This window comes from Nothobranchius furzeri, chromosome 16 (genome assembly GCF_043380555.1).
Source record: "Nothobranchius furzeri strain GRZ-AD chromosome 16, NfurGRZ-RIMD1, whole genome shotgun sequence".
NCBI lineage: Eukaryota > Metazoa > Chordata > Actinopteri > Cyprinodontiformes > Nothobranchiidae > Nothobranchius > Nothobranchius furzeri.
This window is the reverse complement of record NC_091756.1, coordinates 32,219,637-32,238,595: the sequence shown is the minus strand read 5'-3', so window position 1 is coordinate 32,238,595 and position 18,959 is coordinate 32,219,637. Positions and strand designations below refer to the sequence as shown.

General features: G+C 43.3%; 1 protein-coding gene across 1 annotated transcript; it reads left to right on the top strand.

Annotated features, from left to right (window-relative positions):
* The first annotated feature begins 1,568 nt into the window (after window positions 1-1,568).
* Window positions 1,569-6,314, top strand: LOC107373305 (C-reactive protein). The gene is made up of 3 exons (XM_015941464.3): window positions 1,569-1,695; window positions 1,821-1,899; window positions 3,519-6,314. The coding sequence occupies exons 1-3, from the start codon at window positions 1,693-1,695 to the stop codon at window positions 4,127-4,129; spliced, it is 693 nt and encodes a 230-aa protein (XP_015796950.1). The 5' UTR covers window positions 1,569-1,692; the 3' UTR covers window positions 4,130-6,314.
* The last annotated feature ends 12,645 nt before the right edge of the window (window positions 6,315-18,959 follow it).

Below are 18,959 nucleotides of genomic sequence, written 5' to 3'. Positions count from 1 at the left end.
ACCTCAGTTGAAAGTTCTCCACTAGGAGGTGAACCAAGCAAGACGAGTGTGTGTGTGTGGTACCTAGATAAGTTTGCTGAGGAGAATGCTATGGGAGATGGTGTCAAATGCTGCTGTGAGATCAAGGAGGATGAGAATGGACAATAAACCTGAGTCAGAGACAGTGAGAAGGTTGTTTTCAGAAGGGCTGTTTCAGTGCTGTGGAGAGGACGGAAGCCAGATTCATGGATGTTATTGGTGATAAGGTGGTTGTGAAATTGAGATGCAACTGATTTTTTAAGAACTTTAGAGATGAATAGTAGATTGGAGGTGGGATGTACATTATTGAAGTTTGTCGGGTCTAGGCCAGGTTTCTTCAGAATGGATGCTGTTTTGAAAGTGAGAGGGACAATTCCAGATCTTAGAGAATGTTGAATAATATCAGTTATGAGAGGGGCAAGAGAAGAAATGCAGGTTTTGACAAGATCTGTGTCGGATGGGATCGAACTGACAGGAGGATGGTTTGGATTTGAGGATAAGTTCAAGGATTTATTGGACTGAGGGAGGGGTGAAGCTGGAAAATGTGTGAAGTGAGTAGAAGGCGGTGCGGTCCACTTTGGATACTGGAGCACCTCGAGAGGTCAGGTGTTGATGGAAGTCGGTGATTTTTGAAACAAAAAAGGATGTGAGTGAGTTACAAAAATCAGTGGAGTGTAGATGTAGGGGGAGGGAGTCAGGGGGTTTGTGAGAGTGTGCAGGAGAGAAAATAGAGTTTTTGAGATGTTTTGATTGGAATGAATTAAATAAGAATAATAGCAGATTTAGAAGATGAGAGGTGGTCCTTGTAGAGCAGAGTACATTTATTTGTGTATGGTTAGTCCAGTTTTCTTGTGCAGCCAGTTGATGTCCATGGGCTTTGAGCTGACAGAGGGCAGGGGTGAACCACGGTGAGGAGCGGGTGAATGAAACAGGTCTGGTTTTAGTGGGGCATGGATATTCAGAAGGGTGGAGAGGCTGCTGTTGTAGCTGGAGACCAGGCCATCAGGCGATCCATTATGTTTGGGACTGAGAAGAGTGTTTATTTCAGAAGAAAACGTGTCAGCTTTGGAGACTGCGGTTTCTGTTACAGGTGTACACAACAGGCTTGCATATTTATTTGAATATTGTTTTTATTATAGTCTAATTTATCTGTAAATTTGATAATCAACTTCATCTGTACCAGCTTATTTGAAGAAGAGACATAAATGAATGTGCTGGAATTGTAGTCATTTTCCAGATGTTCATTTTATTAAATATAACAGACTAAGAAAGGAAATATTTCATGCATAGACCTACCAGGAGTTTGCTAGCCACCACTGAAAACAGGCACACATGTATCCCTTGATCCTTAAAGCTTGTGCTATTGACACACACTGGACTTTTATCTGGAATCCTTCAACTTTGCTACAAATCACAAAAGTAATAAAGCATGATTTAAGACTTGAGTTTATTTTATATTCTACTGCAAATCCTATGAAATGGTTTATAACATACACAAATAAAAACAATGTCACGTGGACAGTGTCAGTCAGACTTCACACACCAGGTCTATTGTCAGAGCGCCGACCGCAGAGGTGACATCACGGTCTGTGCTAGGAGGGAAGAGGACGGGGTCACGAGTCATCAGCAGGAAGAGCTGATCTATCCTCAGAATAACCACTAAACAACAACAAAATGGTAAAAACAATCCTTTCTACTTTAACACCACACACACATTTTGAATTTTGATATCTTGTGCATTTTCAGTGAGTAACATCATATGGATATTATGGTATGTCAGAATGTTCTGTGGGTGTTTTCAGAGAATCATCACTGCAGCGATTCCTGTGGTTCTGCTTGGTGCAGCTGCTTTGACGTTAACTCCTGCTGCAGCCTCACAAGGTGAGAGTGAAGATGTTTTGTTTTTATAAACACGGCTCTATAATACCAGTTTGTGCTTAAATTCAAACCCTAACACGTATTTTAAAAATTCCAATCCTCCTAACTAGAACAAAAGTGTCAAAGTTTAGTAAATTTGGAAAGAAAAAAAATCCATATTCTTTTATCTTTCTAGTATTTTTATCTACTATTTAGTTAAAACAGCTTTTGGGTAATTGTATTGACTGGAAACACTGATTTCAAAAGAGCGTTGGATCCAGGGCCAGAGATGAGAAGTTAAACCCTTCAGGAAATCCAAACCCTCTAAACCACGTTTCAACTGACTCTGTTATTGTTGGAAAAACACGTCAGTTATTACTTTATCTACAGACTGGAAATGCTACATCCTTCTACTATTCATCCAAGAGTCCAAACAGTCCCGGTTTAGTGTCATTGCTCCCAAAAATAAATTAGCTGAACTTTACAAACCTCAGTCACTTTGTCTTTCATATATTAGACAGTATAAAATAATAGTATATTTACATTCTTAACTTATCGGCATGTTTTATACTACTACTACTACTACTACTACTACTACTACTACAAATAATAATAATAACAATAATAATAATAGTTAATAATAATAATAATAATAATTGATAATAATAATAATAATTTTTTAAGGGTATTTAGGGATTATAGTTGATTTTTATGTGACAAGAATCACAAAGTTTTGTATGCATGAAAATAAAGTTAAATGAGTATTTGCCACAAGTAAACAAGATCCAGTAGTTAAAGCTGCAATTGCAAATTTGAAAAAGTAATTAACTTAAAACATTTTTTCATGCCTCCTAACATTCTAACATAGTTTAGCTATGAATATATTGTGGAGATTAAAAAATATAAATAATGAAGTGGTTATTTCACAATTGTCTAAAAGCCTCTGCCAATAATACGTTTTGAACTGAAAACCACTCCGCTCAGTAACATCAGAGAAGGAGAAACAGCCGGCTGCTACCACTTCAACTGTAGGACAAACTACCAGAGTCCCAAAATGAAAAACACCATTTGAGTCACGGACAACAAAAGACGTTTGAACTTGGACAACGGTGACTGGTGTTTAACGCTATCTCGTTTTCTCGGGCACGGTGGTTTTCCATTTCCTGCAGAAGCGTCTCAGGGAAGATACCTGAGCAGAGGGCTGAGTGTTAGCATTAGCTTGTTCTGCAGATTCTCTAAATCAGCTTTAATTCAGTAAGACAAATAAACAATGGGAAACTTTTATTTGTTGCACCACTTGAAGCTTTGAGCTGGAACAGCGCACCACTTCCACTTTGAACAAGTTGGACTTTTCATTTTTTGAATAAAACCAACTTAACATTTTTAGTTTGAGGAGTTCATAAAGGCTGCAGCATTTGGGAGGAGGGTATCGCTGCAGACCCGGAGACCGCAGATTCAGGCCGACTGCAGATTCAGGCTTGTACTGTTTTTGAGACATCGCCGCCCACTGTTTGCTAGCATTCCTAGATCGATTACGATCGGAGAGTTATTATGGCCACCTTAAAACTAAAGGAAGTGAAAAATTGACTGAAATATTTTGCGTCTAACTCATTTGTTGGGTTGTGTGGTTTGATTCACTTTAGTGGGCCTGAATGAAAAAGTCCTGGTCTTCCCGTTTGAGACGGACTTCAGCTTCGTGGCCCTGATCCCGCAAAAGGAGATGGCGCTCCGGGCCTTCACCCTCTGTCTGCGTGTGGCCACTGAGCTGCCAGAGGAGCGTCAGATCATCCTGTTCGCCTACCGAACAGCCAACTATGATGAGCTCAACGTGTGGCGTGAAAAAGACGGCCGCATCTCCTTCTATATGAGTGGCGATGGCGCCTTCTATCACCTGCCCCCCCTCAGCACCTTCCGCACCAGCCTCTGCCTCACCTGGGAGTCTCGCACCGGCCTTGCTGCTTTCTGGGTGGAAGGGAAACGCAGCACCTACCAGGTCTACAAACCTGGCCATAGCATCCGTCCCAAAGGCACCATCCTGCTGGGCCAAGACCCAGATAAACACCTGGGGGGCCTGGAGGCCTCGCAGAGCTTCGTAGGAGAGCTGACCGACCTGAACATGTGGGACTTTGTGCTTTCTAGGAGCATGATCCAGGCCTGGCACTACGGACACAAGGTACCCAAGGGAAACATCTTCAACTGGGGCACCATAGAGTACGAGCTGAATGGGAATGTGATGGTGGTAGATGATGACTGACGTGACGGGCAGTCCAGTGCAGACAGGGGTCAGGCTGTGGAAAGGAGTGCTGGACTGATACTGGTGTGTCTCTGTCTCTCCCTGGTTCAGTTCCAGAGAACATGTCTGTGCTGGGTCACACAGAGCCTCTGAGTAACCAAGAAAGGACAACAAGGAGGTTTCTTGTTTTCTGCAACGCTACTCACTCAAAAATAAACTGTACTTATAATTAAACGATTCTCATCCTCACATTTAATCTTATATCTGAAAACTTCATCCTGAATATCTGTAAGAACACACGTGATTAAACCAGAGCGAAGGCTGGTCTATTTAACAGCAGTTCATCACCAAATCATTTTAAGTTTATGCTAACATAACAGTCCGTCAGGACTGAATGAGTCATCATTAGGAACAAAAAGATTATGCAAAACGTGGCAAATCCTCTGAAAAGGTCACAAGACCCACCTGGCATACAGGCTGTGTGAAGTTTCTGAACATGCACTCAAACCTGAGAGAGGCTAAAAGCCCGGCAGCGGCTCCCGCTAGGAGCTAGCTGGTTCTGCTGGAAATGTGTTCCTGTTAAATGATGTTTTCCGTCCCACTGTCCCCCACTGTCCTAACCAGGATGATGTTGAAGATTGAACTGGTTTTCTTAGACTTGACAACATTTTGCAAATAAGCATAATACTCTACTGAATCAACTGCTTTGACACGAAGCTTCTTGTTTGTTTTGTTTTCAGTGATTTAGGATTCTTTATGGAATCCTGTGGGGCTGCTGCCCTGCATGTTCTAGTTGTTTCCTGCTTCAACACACCTGGTTCAATTGTTCTTCACAAGCTTGTTGTTCAAACTAGGAGAGTTGGTGAAGATCAACACGCAGGTAGTGGCCCTAGGAGACCAGGATGGTGTAGCCCTGCTCCAGTTCCTTCTAAGGAAACAGAAATGGAAGTTGTTTATCTATCGTTTTATGTGTGAAATGGTGGAAGTGAAGTTGAGCATCTAGAGCAGTGGTTCCTGATTGGTGACCCCTAAGAGGGTCCCCACATTCTTCTCTATGATGAGGTAGTGAGGTTACCAAGCATATATTGGTAAAATGTACCAAAAACACACTCAATAGTATAATCAAAGCTCTGTATAAGAGTTATAACTCTGTATGTCTGTTTAAAGTTTAATGTGTGGATGTGGGCAGGTGTTGGGGTTGTGGCTTGTCTAGAACACAGGGACTAACTAACTGGAGGACCAAGAGACAAATACAAATAAGAGATGTTCAGGTAGATTTAGAAAATACATGACATCACAAAAAATAGAATCGACAGATAACAACAACAACAATAATAATAATAATAATACATCCATATTCTGTACCAAGCTCATCTAAATTTATAGGATGTAATTCCAAAGAACAGTTCATGTTAGATAAAGAGTCTAACTGGTCTTTTCCTTCTATTAATAAATCGTTTTTACTTATTTAATTATAAAGCTGTGGTTGTTGTCTAACTGGGTGTTAGATCTATGAAGGTTGCTTAAAGAGCAAGTCACCCCCTACCAGAGTATTACTCCACTCCCACTTCCTGTTTGAAAAATGCAACAAATGCTGTTGCCTAGCAGACCGAGAGGGTGGGGCCGCTAACAAATACACACACACAGACACACAGGCTCACAACGACATTGTGACATCATATGGTACCAGCTAACGTTCTAGGGTACCTCTTAGCCAATAGAGATGGCCGATTTAAATTCAAATTCAGTGCAGAGTTTTTACCTGACAACGGCACAACACTGACAGTTTTAGGCAGAAATTTTAGATTTTAACTAAAATGCACTGAAGTGCAAAACTATTGGGTACACGTGTCTGCAGCATGATTAGACACGCAATTATATAGTTTCTCAGAAAAAAAAGTTGATTTGGAAGTGACTTGCTCTTTAATTGAATTTCTTAATTTTGTCGCTATTTTCTACTTGACCATTGTAACGGAATTTCTGGTTTCTGTGTTGCTGCATGTCTGTCATGGAAGTTAAATACCACATGTGTCCACAGGGTGGCGCTCTTTACCTTGCCTCACCATAGAACTGCTTCAGTCACACATTTGGCTACACCAATAACTAATTAAGTAAAAAAGATTTTTAAATACACTAAAATGTCTTCAACTTGGCTTCTTTGCGTGTAAAATATAAAATACCAAATAAAACCTTTTGTTGTTCTTTTCTCCGTTTTGAGCATTTGTTCTGATATCTTATTTTTGTAGTTTCTGTTGTTAATTGTTTATTTTATGGCACATTACCGACTCAAAATAAAAATGAAATTAAATGAAAACGTTTTTATAATCTGATAATAAACACACATACAAAAAATAATTAAAAGTAAACAACTGGAATCCTTAATATATTTATTAGAACTGAGAAAGAACAACATATTATAAAACTGTAATACCAATAAATCTGTTTATTTATAAAACTGGTGATAAACAATAAGGAATAAAAACAGGTGATGTTTGTTCTGTGAGCTCAAACACAAACAATCTTGTTAAAAATCCTCTCATGAATTTAGCGGGACTCAGCTGACGTAAAAATGCTTTTGGGTCTGAAATAAAATCTTTGCATGTGCACAACTAACATCGTTTCTTATTTAAAAACTTGCACAGCTATTTTTTTTACATTATAATCTATTTTTATATTTTTATTTTATTTTGTATATAAAATGTCAGTTTTTAATCCCAGCAACATTTTCCTACTGATAGACATGTTACCTTGGTGCTTCTCCATATTTCTGAGTGTTCCTTAATCCCACATGGCTAACAAATGGAAGACACATGTGTTACACATTACTAGCACAAATCAAGACATATGGAGCTGCTTCGCCGACAAAGGCCCCTCAGAACAGGCTCAGGGTCAGATCCTCTCCATCCAAGTGTAACAGTGACCCTGTGTGCCGCCTCGGCTCCGTGCACACATCCCTCCCTGCCTGCACCACCATCGTGACCTCCTTGCAAAGAGACAAGGGAGAAGTTTGCAGCGTGCATCCCGAGCAGGCTTCCTTTAGGGTGGGAAAGTTCTGAATGTGTGTTTATTCATAACAAACCAGCTGCCGGCTCTCTCGTAGCGGCTAAATAAGGAGGAGGCAGGGCCAATGAGCTCTGACTGCAGGTCAGCAGCCAAATGTTCCACCTTCTTGGATGTTGCAATGCATCAATCGCAGTGCCCACTCACTGTGTGGCAACACCTTTGTGGACCATCTGCCCAAATCTGCCTTCTCAGCCCTCTGGTATGCAAACACACACATAAATGAAGACTAACTCTTTTTTTTTATGCATCTCCATCCAAAAGCAGCAACAATTCTTCATTTATGATTATGCAAAGCATATTAAATCATTTCAAATTTGAATGCATTTGATTTTAAAATGATTTAACAGTTTTTAATCTATTTACTCAGTAAACACAAGTTACTTAAACCTTAAATCAAAACGTCTTTTTCAGGTTTTCTGCTTTTTTCCTACAGAAGGAAAAGAGGGAGGATGAGTGTTGCCTGTGCCGCTGCGTTGCATGTATTATCCAACTGAACACACAGTTGCAAGGCATCTTGGTGTGCTTGCGGGCAGGGCCGCCGGTGTGAGGGCCCCAGTGATGATCTGCATATTGGCCCATGGTGGGAGCCGATGGAGGCGTGGCGTGGATGTCCACGCGAGCAGAGCTGGTGAAAATGTTTTCCACACGAGAGGAGACGGAGCCCCCACGCGAGTCAGGAAGGGGAGACAGAAGGACGCCGTTCTGGATTCCTTCAAGCAACTTCAAATAGATTTCCAGGCAAAACATATTTGCATATGCAAGACAGTGCTATGAGCTATCCGGGTGAGCTGTGGCATGTGCGCATCGAACAGATGGATAATTTTTTAGAGCTTTCTTGCAGAAATTTCAAGCCCATTAAATTGAGATCTTGGGCATTATTCAGTCTGCTTTTATTCATTAGGGCTCAAGGAGGATCTTCAGGAGGGAGTTCTTTTTATATTTTGATCAAAACCTCAACTTTTGATTAAATATCCATTTAGAAATTCATGCACAGTTAAAACATCTGAACTTGTGATTTAAAAAAAGAGCATTCATTAAGATTTTTGTCCTTAAACCTCATCAAAATGCAAATAAAGGGAAATTTTACTCAAACCCCACCAGAAAGATTTATTTTAATTTGATTTATTTAAACTTTTCTGTTTCTGGGAGGGACCTGGACCCCGATGGAGGCTCCTTTTTCACTCTCTTTCCCTTTTCTGCCAGGTTGTAATCTGCCGATGACGACGCTCATCATCCCCCTCTGGGCTGCATGAAAAATTCACCAGGCCTTCCCATTAGAGTCAGCCTGAATCAGGGAGCAGGCGTTACAACGGCCACCCATGTGGCACCTTCATCGCTCACCATTTAGCTACGCAAATAATGTTTCTGAAAACCAAAATCACAGTGGAAGCCTCTTAGGGCTGAGCAGCAGCTGCATTTGTTTCTAAAAGACCAACAGAGCGTGTTCCAGTTTGGGATTTTCACACTGATGGTGAGAGGCCTGACCTTTTCCCAGGTGTGAGCGTGTGAGTCGGCCGGGTCCAGTGTGATACCTCCAGGCAGGACGGCGGACACAGAACCGTCCGTGTCTGAGCTTCCCGTGTCCAAAAACGTCACAGCGAAGCAGCGTAAGAGAACACGGCACGAAGGTGTCATCCTAAAAGAGGCTCTAACCTTTAGTTTTGTTCAAGTAAAGGTGAAACAACATCAAGAACAAGGGGTGGTCCTGCGGGAGTTTTACACACAACACGCAACAACTTCTTCAAGAGAAAAATACGACTTGTCATAAATAAAAAATAGAATAAAAAAGCCACTTTAAACCTTTTTTAAATGAGATTATCCCTGACACGGATTGACAGGAAATACTTCAACATTAAATAAAATCTGTTTCTCAAGCTAAGCTCTGCTTACTGATTTAGAATATTTCAGGAGAATTCAACATAAATTTGCTGAATAGGACCCAGAGAAAATGACTGGAATATTTCCCAGCTAATACTGTTAATAATCATGTTTAACATGTCGTCGTAAAGTGATTTAAACATTCACATTCCTCTTCAATCAATTTCAACATTTACCCATCCTAACTCAACCATTTAATGTAGATAATAATCAGAATTATTGGTTTCGTGTCATAAAAGGGATTTCTTGAATAAAAACAGTATCTCCATGTTTTATTCATGTTCTCCATTTAGATGGTTCTGGCAGCACACGCTTGCCAAGCTAAGTTTAGTAAACACTTCCTGTTTCATTAAACATCCTCTGAGCACCAGCCCTTCCCTCTCCTTCTCTTCTGAGGAGCGCAGAGCGACGCATGTGTCTCTGTGGTTGAGTACTTTGTGGCTTTTAGCCGTGAGTTCCCCTCCGTCGCCTCTGGGCTGGCCTTTCCTGTGAACATATGACCCACGCCGCAGCGTGTGGCGCTGGCAGTCGGTCCACTTCCTCTGATTAAATATTACAGCCCTCTAAGTGGATGGAGATTAGCCTCTGTGGGAATGCTAGGGCTTAATTTACCCTCAGGCCAGATGTGCATGTATGTGTGTGGATATTAAAGGGTGAGCAGAGTGAGGAGCAGGGGGTGCTTGATGTACATGCGGCCCTGTGTAAGTGGATTACATGTTTTTGAAGAGCGGGTCGATAGAGGATGTGGTGTGTCTCCATGGGGAGATTGTTCTGCAGCAGCTCAGAGGTGTGAACAGGAAGCTTCTTCAGCGTCACATACATAAATGCACTAAATGTGACAGCTGTGAGGGCTTCAACGCAGTCTGAGCCGCACGGTATGAGGGCGACGGTGGGCAGGAAAACTCCAGCAGAACCAGGCTCAGGATGAATCTTCTGCCTCGAATGAGTGGAGTCTAAGAGGACAGAGACAAACAGAGAAGGACAGTCGTTTCTAAACATGAGTGAGAGCAAAGCATCAGCAACAGGAAAAAGTCGTGTTTCCACTAAACAAGTCTCTAGAAGGAGGAGAATTGACCAGGAGATACGATGGCTCGGTCCTCTCAGCTGCTGTCTCCTTACAGATTTGGTTGTAAAGGAGACATGTTACTCAGAACCTACATTTACACCCTTCTGTGCTCCATGTGGATCTTTACTGCCTCTATAAACACTCCAAAGGAAAAAAATCCATCTGTTTTCTGTCAATGTTTGATTTCAGGAACTATGTGCCTACAAGAAACCGTTTCAAAATGTTCCTGTTTGTGATGTCACAAATGGGGAAAGTAGAATAGAACTACCTCACTCTTGCAGGAGAGAGCTGCTGCTGGAGAAGCATCTGCTCTACTCTGAGCCCCTCCCAGGTATGGGAGCTTCTCAGCTTATAGCAGCCTGAGCAGGGGTGGGCGTGGCCAACTCCATCTTGTTTTCTCAAAGGGACAGAGCCCTGAAATGGCTCATTCTGGAAGGTACTGAAATGGTTAAGAATAAAACTGCAGAATTAGCTTGATGTGAGAGCAATTATACGCAAAAATCTTTGTGAACATGCTTTAAAAGGTTTTTTTATTTTGTTTGTTCTTCGGAAAGCGAATATTGTTTAGAAGGACTTTTCTGCTCAAAGTTTGGCCCTTTCCAGTCAGTGACCATGTCCCTAAAAGAAAATGCTTGTCGTAAGTTTCAGGCCAACATCTTCAACCATAGAACTATTATACCTAAAGAAACAGTATCATGATAGTAGAAAGGGCGTTTGATTCGAAGATGGAAACTAGAACCTGTCTTCTCAAGCAATGAATCTGAGAACTTAGAGCTTAGCCTCCAATTCTGCTCAGAACCTCTAGGAACCAAACCTGCAGGTGAGCTCTAAGTGCTCTGCTGGGAACATTTGTCTCTTGTGTTTTTAGTGTTAAGGCTTGTTTTTTAAATTAGGCCCGAGCAGCGAAAGCGCTGCGAAGGCCTCTTGTTTTTGCTCTGATTATTATTAGGCCCGAGCAGCGAAAGCGCTGCGAAGGCCTCTTGTTTTTGCTCTGATTATTATTAGGCCCGAGCAGTGAAGCTGCGAAGGCCTATTGTATCTGCTCCGTTTATTATTAGGCCCGAGCAGTGAAGCTGCGAAGGCCTATTGTATCTGCTCCGTTTATTATTATTATTTAGGCCCGAGCAGTGAAGCTGCGAAGGCCTATTGTATCTGCTCCGTTTCTTCTTATTATTATTCTTTTTTCTTCCGCGTCTTTGAATGGCCTTTAGGGGGTCTTAGCATATCCAAAAAGTCACCAAATTCTGGCCCAATATAGAAAGTGCGTGAAATTTACGTATTTCACTGGCGATGTGAAAGTTCGTCAAAAAGTGACTGAACAGCGCCCCCTAGAAAGTGAAAAATACCCCTCTCCATAAAGCTTAGTTTATCGTACAGTTATGAAATTTGGTATACTTGTAGTACTCAACAGTCCGCACAGAAAAGTCTCTTGCAACCATGGTCAATATCAAACAGGAAGTCGGCCATTTTGGAGTAAAGTGGCCATTTTGACCCCGTTTTGGCCATTTCTAGGGTCTATATTTGGTTGAACAGTTTGGTCATTTTTCGCACCATCGTCTCAAAAATTGTGCGAGATCGAACAGAATCGATGGACGATTCAAATGAGACAATAAAATTGACTTTTCGTAAATACTGAAGGGGCGGGGCCAGGCCTCAAAGTTCGAACACTCGCCAAAAAAATTCAAATTGCTATAATTTCATAAATGAAAGAATTACGGTTAAAGAAATGTTCTGTGGACAATTGTCATCGCCCTCCGAAGACAAATGAATGGTCGATTGATGATGTCACATAAGCCCCGCCCCCTCAGGACTTAAAAGGTCAAGTTTTACTGGGAAATTTTCCAAAATTCGCCCTTTCCAATAATCACCCCAAATTTGTAGCGGGTAACTGAAGACAAGTTGGGGTTGCTTGGCTTCACTTTATGGGAGTTTTCTGCAGAAGGCGGGGCTGTGGCGGCGCGGCGAATTCAGGCGTACCACTTAGGCCTTACGTTTGCCTCCCATTTCGTCATTTCTAGAGATATCGCCACGAAGCTTCTTGTGAGTGATCCTAGTCTGGCCCCCCAAAAGATCTGATGTGAAATTCCGGTGGGCGTGGTCTATTTTCTGAAATAGCGCCCCCTAGGACCATTAAAACTGACAGCCCCAAGCCATGCTTTGACTGAGGATTACGAAATTTGGTACACTAATGTGGTGTCTCAGGACCTACAAAAAAGTCTCTTGGAGCCAAGTGCATTGTCGCACAGGAAGTCGGCCATTTTGGTCCAAGTGCGCAATTTAGTGGTTTTCGCACACGTTGTTTGGAGAGTGATGCTCCGTCGCCCTTTTCACCAATTGCCTTCACACTTCGGCTACATACTCTTAACACATAGATGAAAAAATTCAACCGTCGGATTTTAAATAAGTATAAAGGTGTGGGCGTGGCTAAGCCTCAAACTTTGACCTGTCGCCACGCCACTCTTTTTTTTCACAGCTCCCTATTGGACTCCTTTTAACCAATCACCACCAAACAGTGGCGAATAGCAGCAGACAAGTTGAGGTCACTTGGTCTATAGTACTGGCAGGTTTCGAATAAAGGCGGGGCTTTGGAAGAATGGCGAAATTCGCCATCACGACATGGAAATACGTTTGTCTCTCATTTCTTCAGTCATTGTGACATCGCCATACAAGTTCTGATGAGTGATCCTACTCTGACCCCTAATAGAATTGGACAGCTGAAGTTTGTGGGCGTGGCCTATTTTCTGAAACAGCGCCCCCTAGGACCATTAAAACAGTCAGCCCCAAGCCATGCTTTGACTGAGGATCACAAAATTTGGCACACTAATGTAGTGTACCAGGACCTACAAAAAAGTCTCTTGGAGCCAAGCACAATGTCGCACAGGAGGTCGGCCATTTTGGTCCAAGTACTCAATTTAGTGGTTTTCGCACACGTTATTAGGAGAATGATATCTCCTCGCCCTTTCCACCGATCACCTTCAAACCTCTGCTATATACTCTTAAGACATAGAGGAAAAAATTCAACCGTCGGATTTTAAATAAGTATAAAGGTGTGGGCGTGGCTAAGCCTCAAACTTTGACCAGTCGCCATTACCTTATTTGACTTAACAACTCCCATGTGCATGATCAGATCAATTTCATACTTTGTCTGTGTGATCACTGACCACATCTGAAGACAGTGACAATGTGGACAGCTGACATCACCTAAGCCCCGCCCCCTGACTACAGGAAGTCAACTGTTTTATGGTGAAATGCCCATATTTGTTCCCTCTAATTTAGTCAAGATGACACTAAGGTCATGCACTGTCTTCATGATGTTGTAATGACCATTCAGATCTGATAGCTTTTCAGAAAGGCAGGGGCTTTGATGCCATGGCGATTTCTGACGTGACACTGTGACCTTACGTTTGACTGTAACTTCCACAAACAGCCTCCGACTTGCCCGAGACTGAACATCGCATCACCAGTGTGGTAAAGATAGAGTATCTCCTAGTGGTGAGACGTGTAATGGTGGGCTCAGAGGGGATGCTGAGTCAGGGTAAGGTGTGGACGAGGAGGCCGTTCACGGTTTCTGGTGTCGGGGTGGTTGACTTTCTGTTCCGCCAGACGTTCCCTGGTGCCCCCGGCTGCCGGCCAGGACGGAGAAGCGCGGAGCTGGGTTTGGAGAGCGTCGGGGATGGAGCGGAGGGGGTGCGGAAGGAGGGCGAGCAGCTTCGCTGCGAGGGCCGAACGACGCTGCTTGCAGCTTTAATTATTATTATTATTATTATTTTTTTTCTTCCGCGTCTTTGGGTGGCCTTTAGGGGGTCTTAGCATATCCAAAAACTCACCAAATTCTGGCCCAATATAGAAAGTGCGTGAAATTTACGTATTTCACTGGCGATATGAAAGTTCATAAAAAAGTGGCTGAACAGCGCCCTCTAGAAAGTGAAAAAAACCCCTCTCCATAAAGCTTAGTTTATCGTACAGTTATGAAATTTGGTTTACTTGTAGTACTCAACAGTCCGCACAGAAAAGTCTCTTGCAACCATGATCAATATCAAACAGGAAGTCGGCCATTTTGGGTTGAAATGGAGATTTTTAGCCGTTTTGGCCATTTCTAGGGTCTACATTTGGTTGAACAGTTTGGTCATTTTTCGCACGATTGTCTCAAAAATAGTGTACTATCGAACAGAAGCGATGGACGGTTCAAATGAGAAAATAAAATTGACTTTTCGTAAATACTGAAGGGGCGGGGCCAGACCTCAAAGTTCGAGCACTCGCCAAAAAAATTCAAATTGCTATAATTTCATAAATGAAAGAATTAGAGTTAAAGTAACTTTCTATGGATAATTGTCATCGCCCCCCGAAGACAAATGAATGGTCGATTGATGATGTCACACAAGCCCCGCCCCCTCAGGACTTAAAAGGTCAAGTTTTACTGGGAAATTTTCCAAAATTCGCCCTTTCGAATAATCAGCCCAAATTTGTAGCAGTTAACTGAAGAGAAGGTGCCGTTGCTTGGCGTCACTTTATGGGTGTTTTCTGCAGAAGGCGGGGCAGTGGCGGCGCGGCGAAGTCAGGAGTACCGCTTAGGCCTTACGTTTGCCTCCCATTTCGTCATTTCTAGAGATATCGCCACGACACTTCTTGGGAGACATCCTAGTCCGGCCCCCAAAAGAATCTGATGTGAACATCTGGTGGGCGTGGCCTATTTTCTGAAATAGCGCCCCCTAGGACCATTAAAACTGTCAGCCCCAAGCCATGCTTTGACTGAGGAGTATGAGATTTGGTACACTAATGTGGTGTCTCAGGACCTACAAAAATGTCTCTTGGAGCCAAGTGCAAAGTCGCACAGGAAGTCGGCCATTTTGGTCCAAGTACTCGATTTAGTGGTTTTTGCACACGTTGTTTGGAGAGCGATGCTCCATCACCCTTTTCACCAATCACCTTCAAACATCTGCAATACACTCTTAAGACATAGAAGAAAAAATTCAACCGTCGGATTTTAAATAAGTATAAAGGTGTGGGCGTGGCTAAGCCTCAAACTTTGACTTGTCGCCACGCCACTCTTTTTTTCACAGCTCCCTATTGGACTCCTTTTACTCAATCACCAGCAATCACTGGCACATAGCAGCAGACAAGTTGAGGTCACTTGGTGTATAGTACTGGCAGGTTTCGAATAAAGGCGGGGCTTTGGGAGCATGGCGAAATTCGCCATCACGCCATGGAAATACGTTTGTCTCTCATTTCTTCAATCATTGTGACATCGCCACACAATTTCTGATGAGTGATCCTACTCTGACCCCTAATAGAAAAGGACAGCTGAAGTTTGTGGGCGTGGCCTATTTTCTGAAATAGCGCCCCCTATGACCATTAAAACTGTCAGCCCCAAGCCATGCTTTGACTGAGGAACACGAAATTTGGCACACTAATGTGGTGTCTCAGGACCTACAAAAAAGTCTCTTGGAGCTAAGTGCAAAGTCGCACAGGAAGTCGGCCATTTTGGTCCAAGTACTCGATTTAGTGGTTTTCGCACACATTGTTTGGAGAGTGTTGCACCATCGCCCTTTTCACCAATCGCCTTCAAACTTCTGCTACATACTCTTAAGACAAAGGGGGAAAAATTCAACCATCGGATTTCAAATAAGTATAAAGGTGTGGGCGTGGCTAAGCCTCAAACTTTGACCTTTCGCCATTACATTCCTTGACTTAACAACTCCCATGTGCATGATCAGATCTATATCAAACTGTGTCTGTGTGATCATTGACCACAACTCAAGACAATGACAATGTGGACAGCTGACATCACCTAAGCCCCGCCCCCTGACTACAGGAAGTCGATTTTTTCATGGTGAAATGCCCATATTTGTCCCCTCTAATTTAGTGAACATGACACTAAGGTCATGCACTGTCTTCATGATGTTGTAATGACCATTCAGATCTGCTAGCTTTTCAGAAAGGGAGGGGATTTGATGCCATGGCGAATTCTGGCGTGACGCTGTGACCTTACGTTTGACTGTAACTTCCACAAACAGCCTCCGATTTGCCCGAGACTGAACATCACATCACCAGTGTGGTAAAGATAGAGTATCTCCTAGTGGTGAGACGTGTAATGGTGGGCTCAGAGGGGATGCTGAGTCAGGGTGAGGTGTGGACGAGGAGGCCGTTCACGGTTTCTGGTGTCGGGTTGGTTGACTTTCTGTTCTGCCAGACGTGCCCTGGTGCCCCCGGCTGCCGGACAGGATGGAGAAGCGCGGAGCTGGGTTTGGAGAGGGTCGGGGATGGAGGGTAGGGGGTGCGGAAGGAGGGCGAGCAGCTTCGCTGCGAGGGCCGAACGACGCTGCTTGCAGCTTTAATTACGCTTTCTTTCTTTCTTTTTTCTTCCGCGTCTTTGACTGGCCTTTAGGGGGTCTTAGCATATCCAAAAAGTCACCAAATTCTGGCCCAATATTGAAAGTGCGTGAAATTTACGTATTTCACTGGCAATGTGAAAGTTCATAAAAGAATGGCTGAACAGCGCCCCCTAGAAAGTGAAAAATACCCCTCTCCATAAAGCTTAGTTTATCGTACAGTTATGAAATTTGGTACACTTGTAGAACTCAACAATACGCACAGAAAAGCCTCTTGCATCCATGGTCAATATCAAACAGGAAGTCGGACATTTTGGACTAAAGTGGCCATTTTGACCCAGTTTCGGCCATTTCTTGGGTCTATATTTGGTTAAACAGTTTGGTCATTTTTCGCACGATCGTCTCAAAAATAGTGTGCGATCGAACAGAAGCGACGGACGATTAAAATGAGACAATAAAATTGACTTTTCGTAAATACTGAAGGGGCGGGACCAGGCCTCAAAGTTCGAGCACTCGCCAAAAAAATTCAAATTGCTATAATTTCATAAATGAAAGAATTACAGTTAAAGTAACTTTCTATGGACAATCATCATCGCCCCCCGAAGACAAATGAATGGTCAATTGATGATGTCACATAAGCCCCGCCCCTTCAGGACTTAAAAGGTCAAGTTTTACTGGGAAATTTTCCAAAATTTGCCCTTTCAAATAATCATCCCAAATTTGTATCAGGTAACTGAAGACAAGTTGGGGTTGCTTGGCGTCACTTTATGGGAGTTTTCTGCAGAAGGCGGGGCTGTGGCGGCGCAGCGAACTCAGGCGTACCACTTAGGCCTTACGTTTGCCTCCCATTTCGTCATTTCTAGAGATATCGCCACGAAACTTCTTGTGAGTGATCCTAGTCCGGCCCCCCAAAAAATCTGATGTGACATTCCGGTGGGCGTGGTCTATTTGCTGAAATAGCGCCCCCTAGGACCATTAAAACTGACAGCCCCAAGCCATGCTTTGACTGAGGATTACGAAATGTGGTACACTAATGTGGTGTCTCAAGACCTACAAAAAAGTCTCTTGGAGCCAAGTGCAAAGTCGCACAGGAAGTCGGCCATTTTGGTCCAAGTGCGTGATTTAGTGGTTTTCGCACACGTTGTTTGGAGAGTGATGCTCCGTCGCCCTTTTCACCAATCGCCTTCACACTTCTGCTATATACTCTTAAGACATAGATGAAAAAATTCAACCGTCGGATTTTAAATAAGTATAAAGGTGTGGGCGTGGCTAAGCCTCAAACTCTGACTTGTCGCCACGCCACTCTTTTTTTCACAGCTCCCTATTGGACTCCTTTTATCCAATCACCACCAAACAGTGGCAAATAGCAGCAGACAAGTTGAGGTCACTAGGTCTATAGTACTGGCAGGTTTCGAATAAAGGCGGGGCTTTGGGAGCATGGCGAAATTCGCCATCACGCCATGGAAATACGTTTGTCTCTCATTTCTTCAATCATTGTGACATTGCCACACAATTTCTGATGAGTGATCCTACTCTGACCCCTAATATAATTGGACAGCTGAAGTTTGTGGGCGTGGCCTATTTTCCAAAACAGTGCCCCCTAGGACCATTAAAACAGTCAGCCCCAAGCCATGCTTTGACTGAGGATCACAAAATTTGGCACACTAATGTAGTGTCTCAGGACCTACAAAAAAGTCTCTTGGAGCCAAGCGCAATGTCGCACAGGAGGTCGGCCATTTTGGTGCAATTACTCAATTTAGTGGTTTTCGCACACGTTATAAGGAGAATGATATCTCCTCGCCCTTTCCACCGATCACCTTCAAACTCCTGCTATATACTCTTAAGACATAGAGGAAAAAATTCAACCGTCGGATTTTAAATAAGTATAAAGGTATGGGCGTGGCTAAGCCTCAAACTTTGACCAGTCGCCATTACTTTATTTGACTTAATAACTCCCATGTGCATGATCAGATCAATTTCATACTTTGTCTGTGTGATCACTGACCACATCTGAAGACAGTGACAATGTGGACAGCTGACATCACCTAAGCCCCGCCCCCTGACTAAAGGAAGTCTATTGTTTTATGGTGAACTGCCCATATTTGTCCCCTCTAATTTAGTCAAGATGACACTAAGGTCATGCACTGTCTTCATGATGTTGTAATGACCATTTAGATCTGATAGCTTTTCAGAAAGTGAGGGGCTTTGATGCCATGGCGATTTCTGGCGTGACGCTGTGACCTTACGTTTGACTGTAACTTCCACAAACAGCCTCCGATTTGCCCGAGACTGAACATCACATCACCAGTGTGGTAAAGATAGAGTATCTCCTAGGGGTGAGACATGTAATGGTGGGCTCAGAAGGGATGCTGAGTCAGGGTGAGGTGTGGACGAGGAGGCCTTTCACGGTTTCCGGTGTTGGGGTGGCTGACTTTCTGTTCCGACAGGCATGCCCTGATGCCCTCGGCTGCCGGCCAGGATGGAGAAGCGCGGAGCCGGGTTTGGAGAGCGTCGG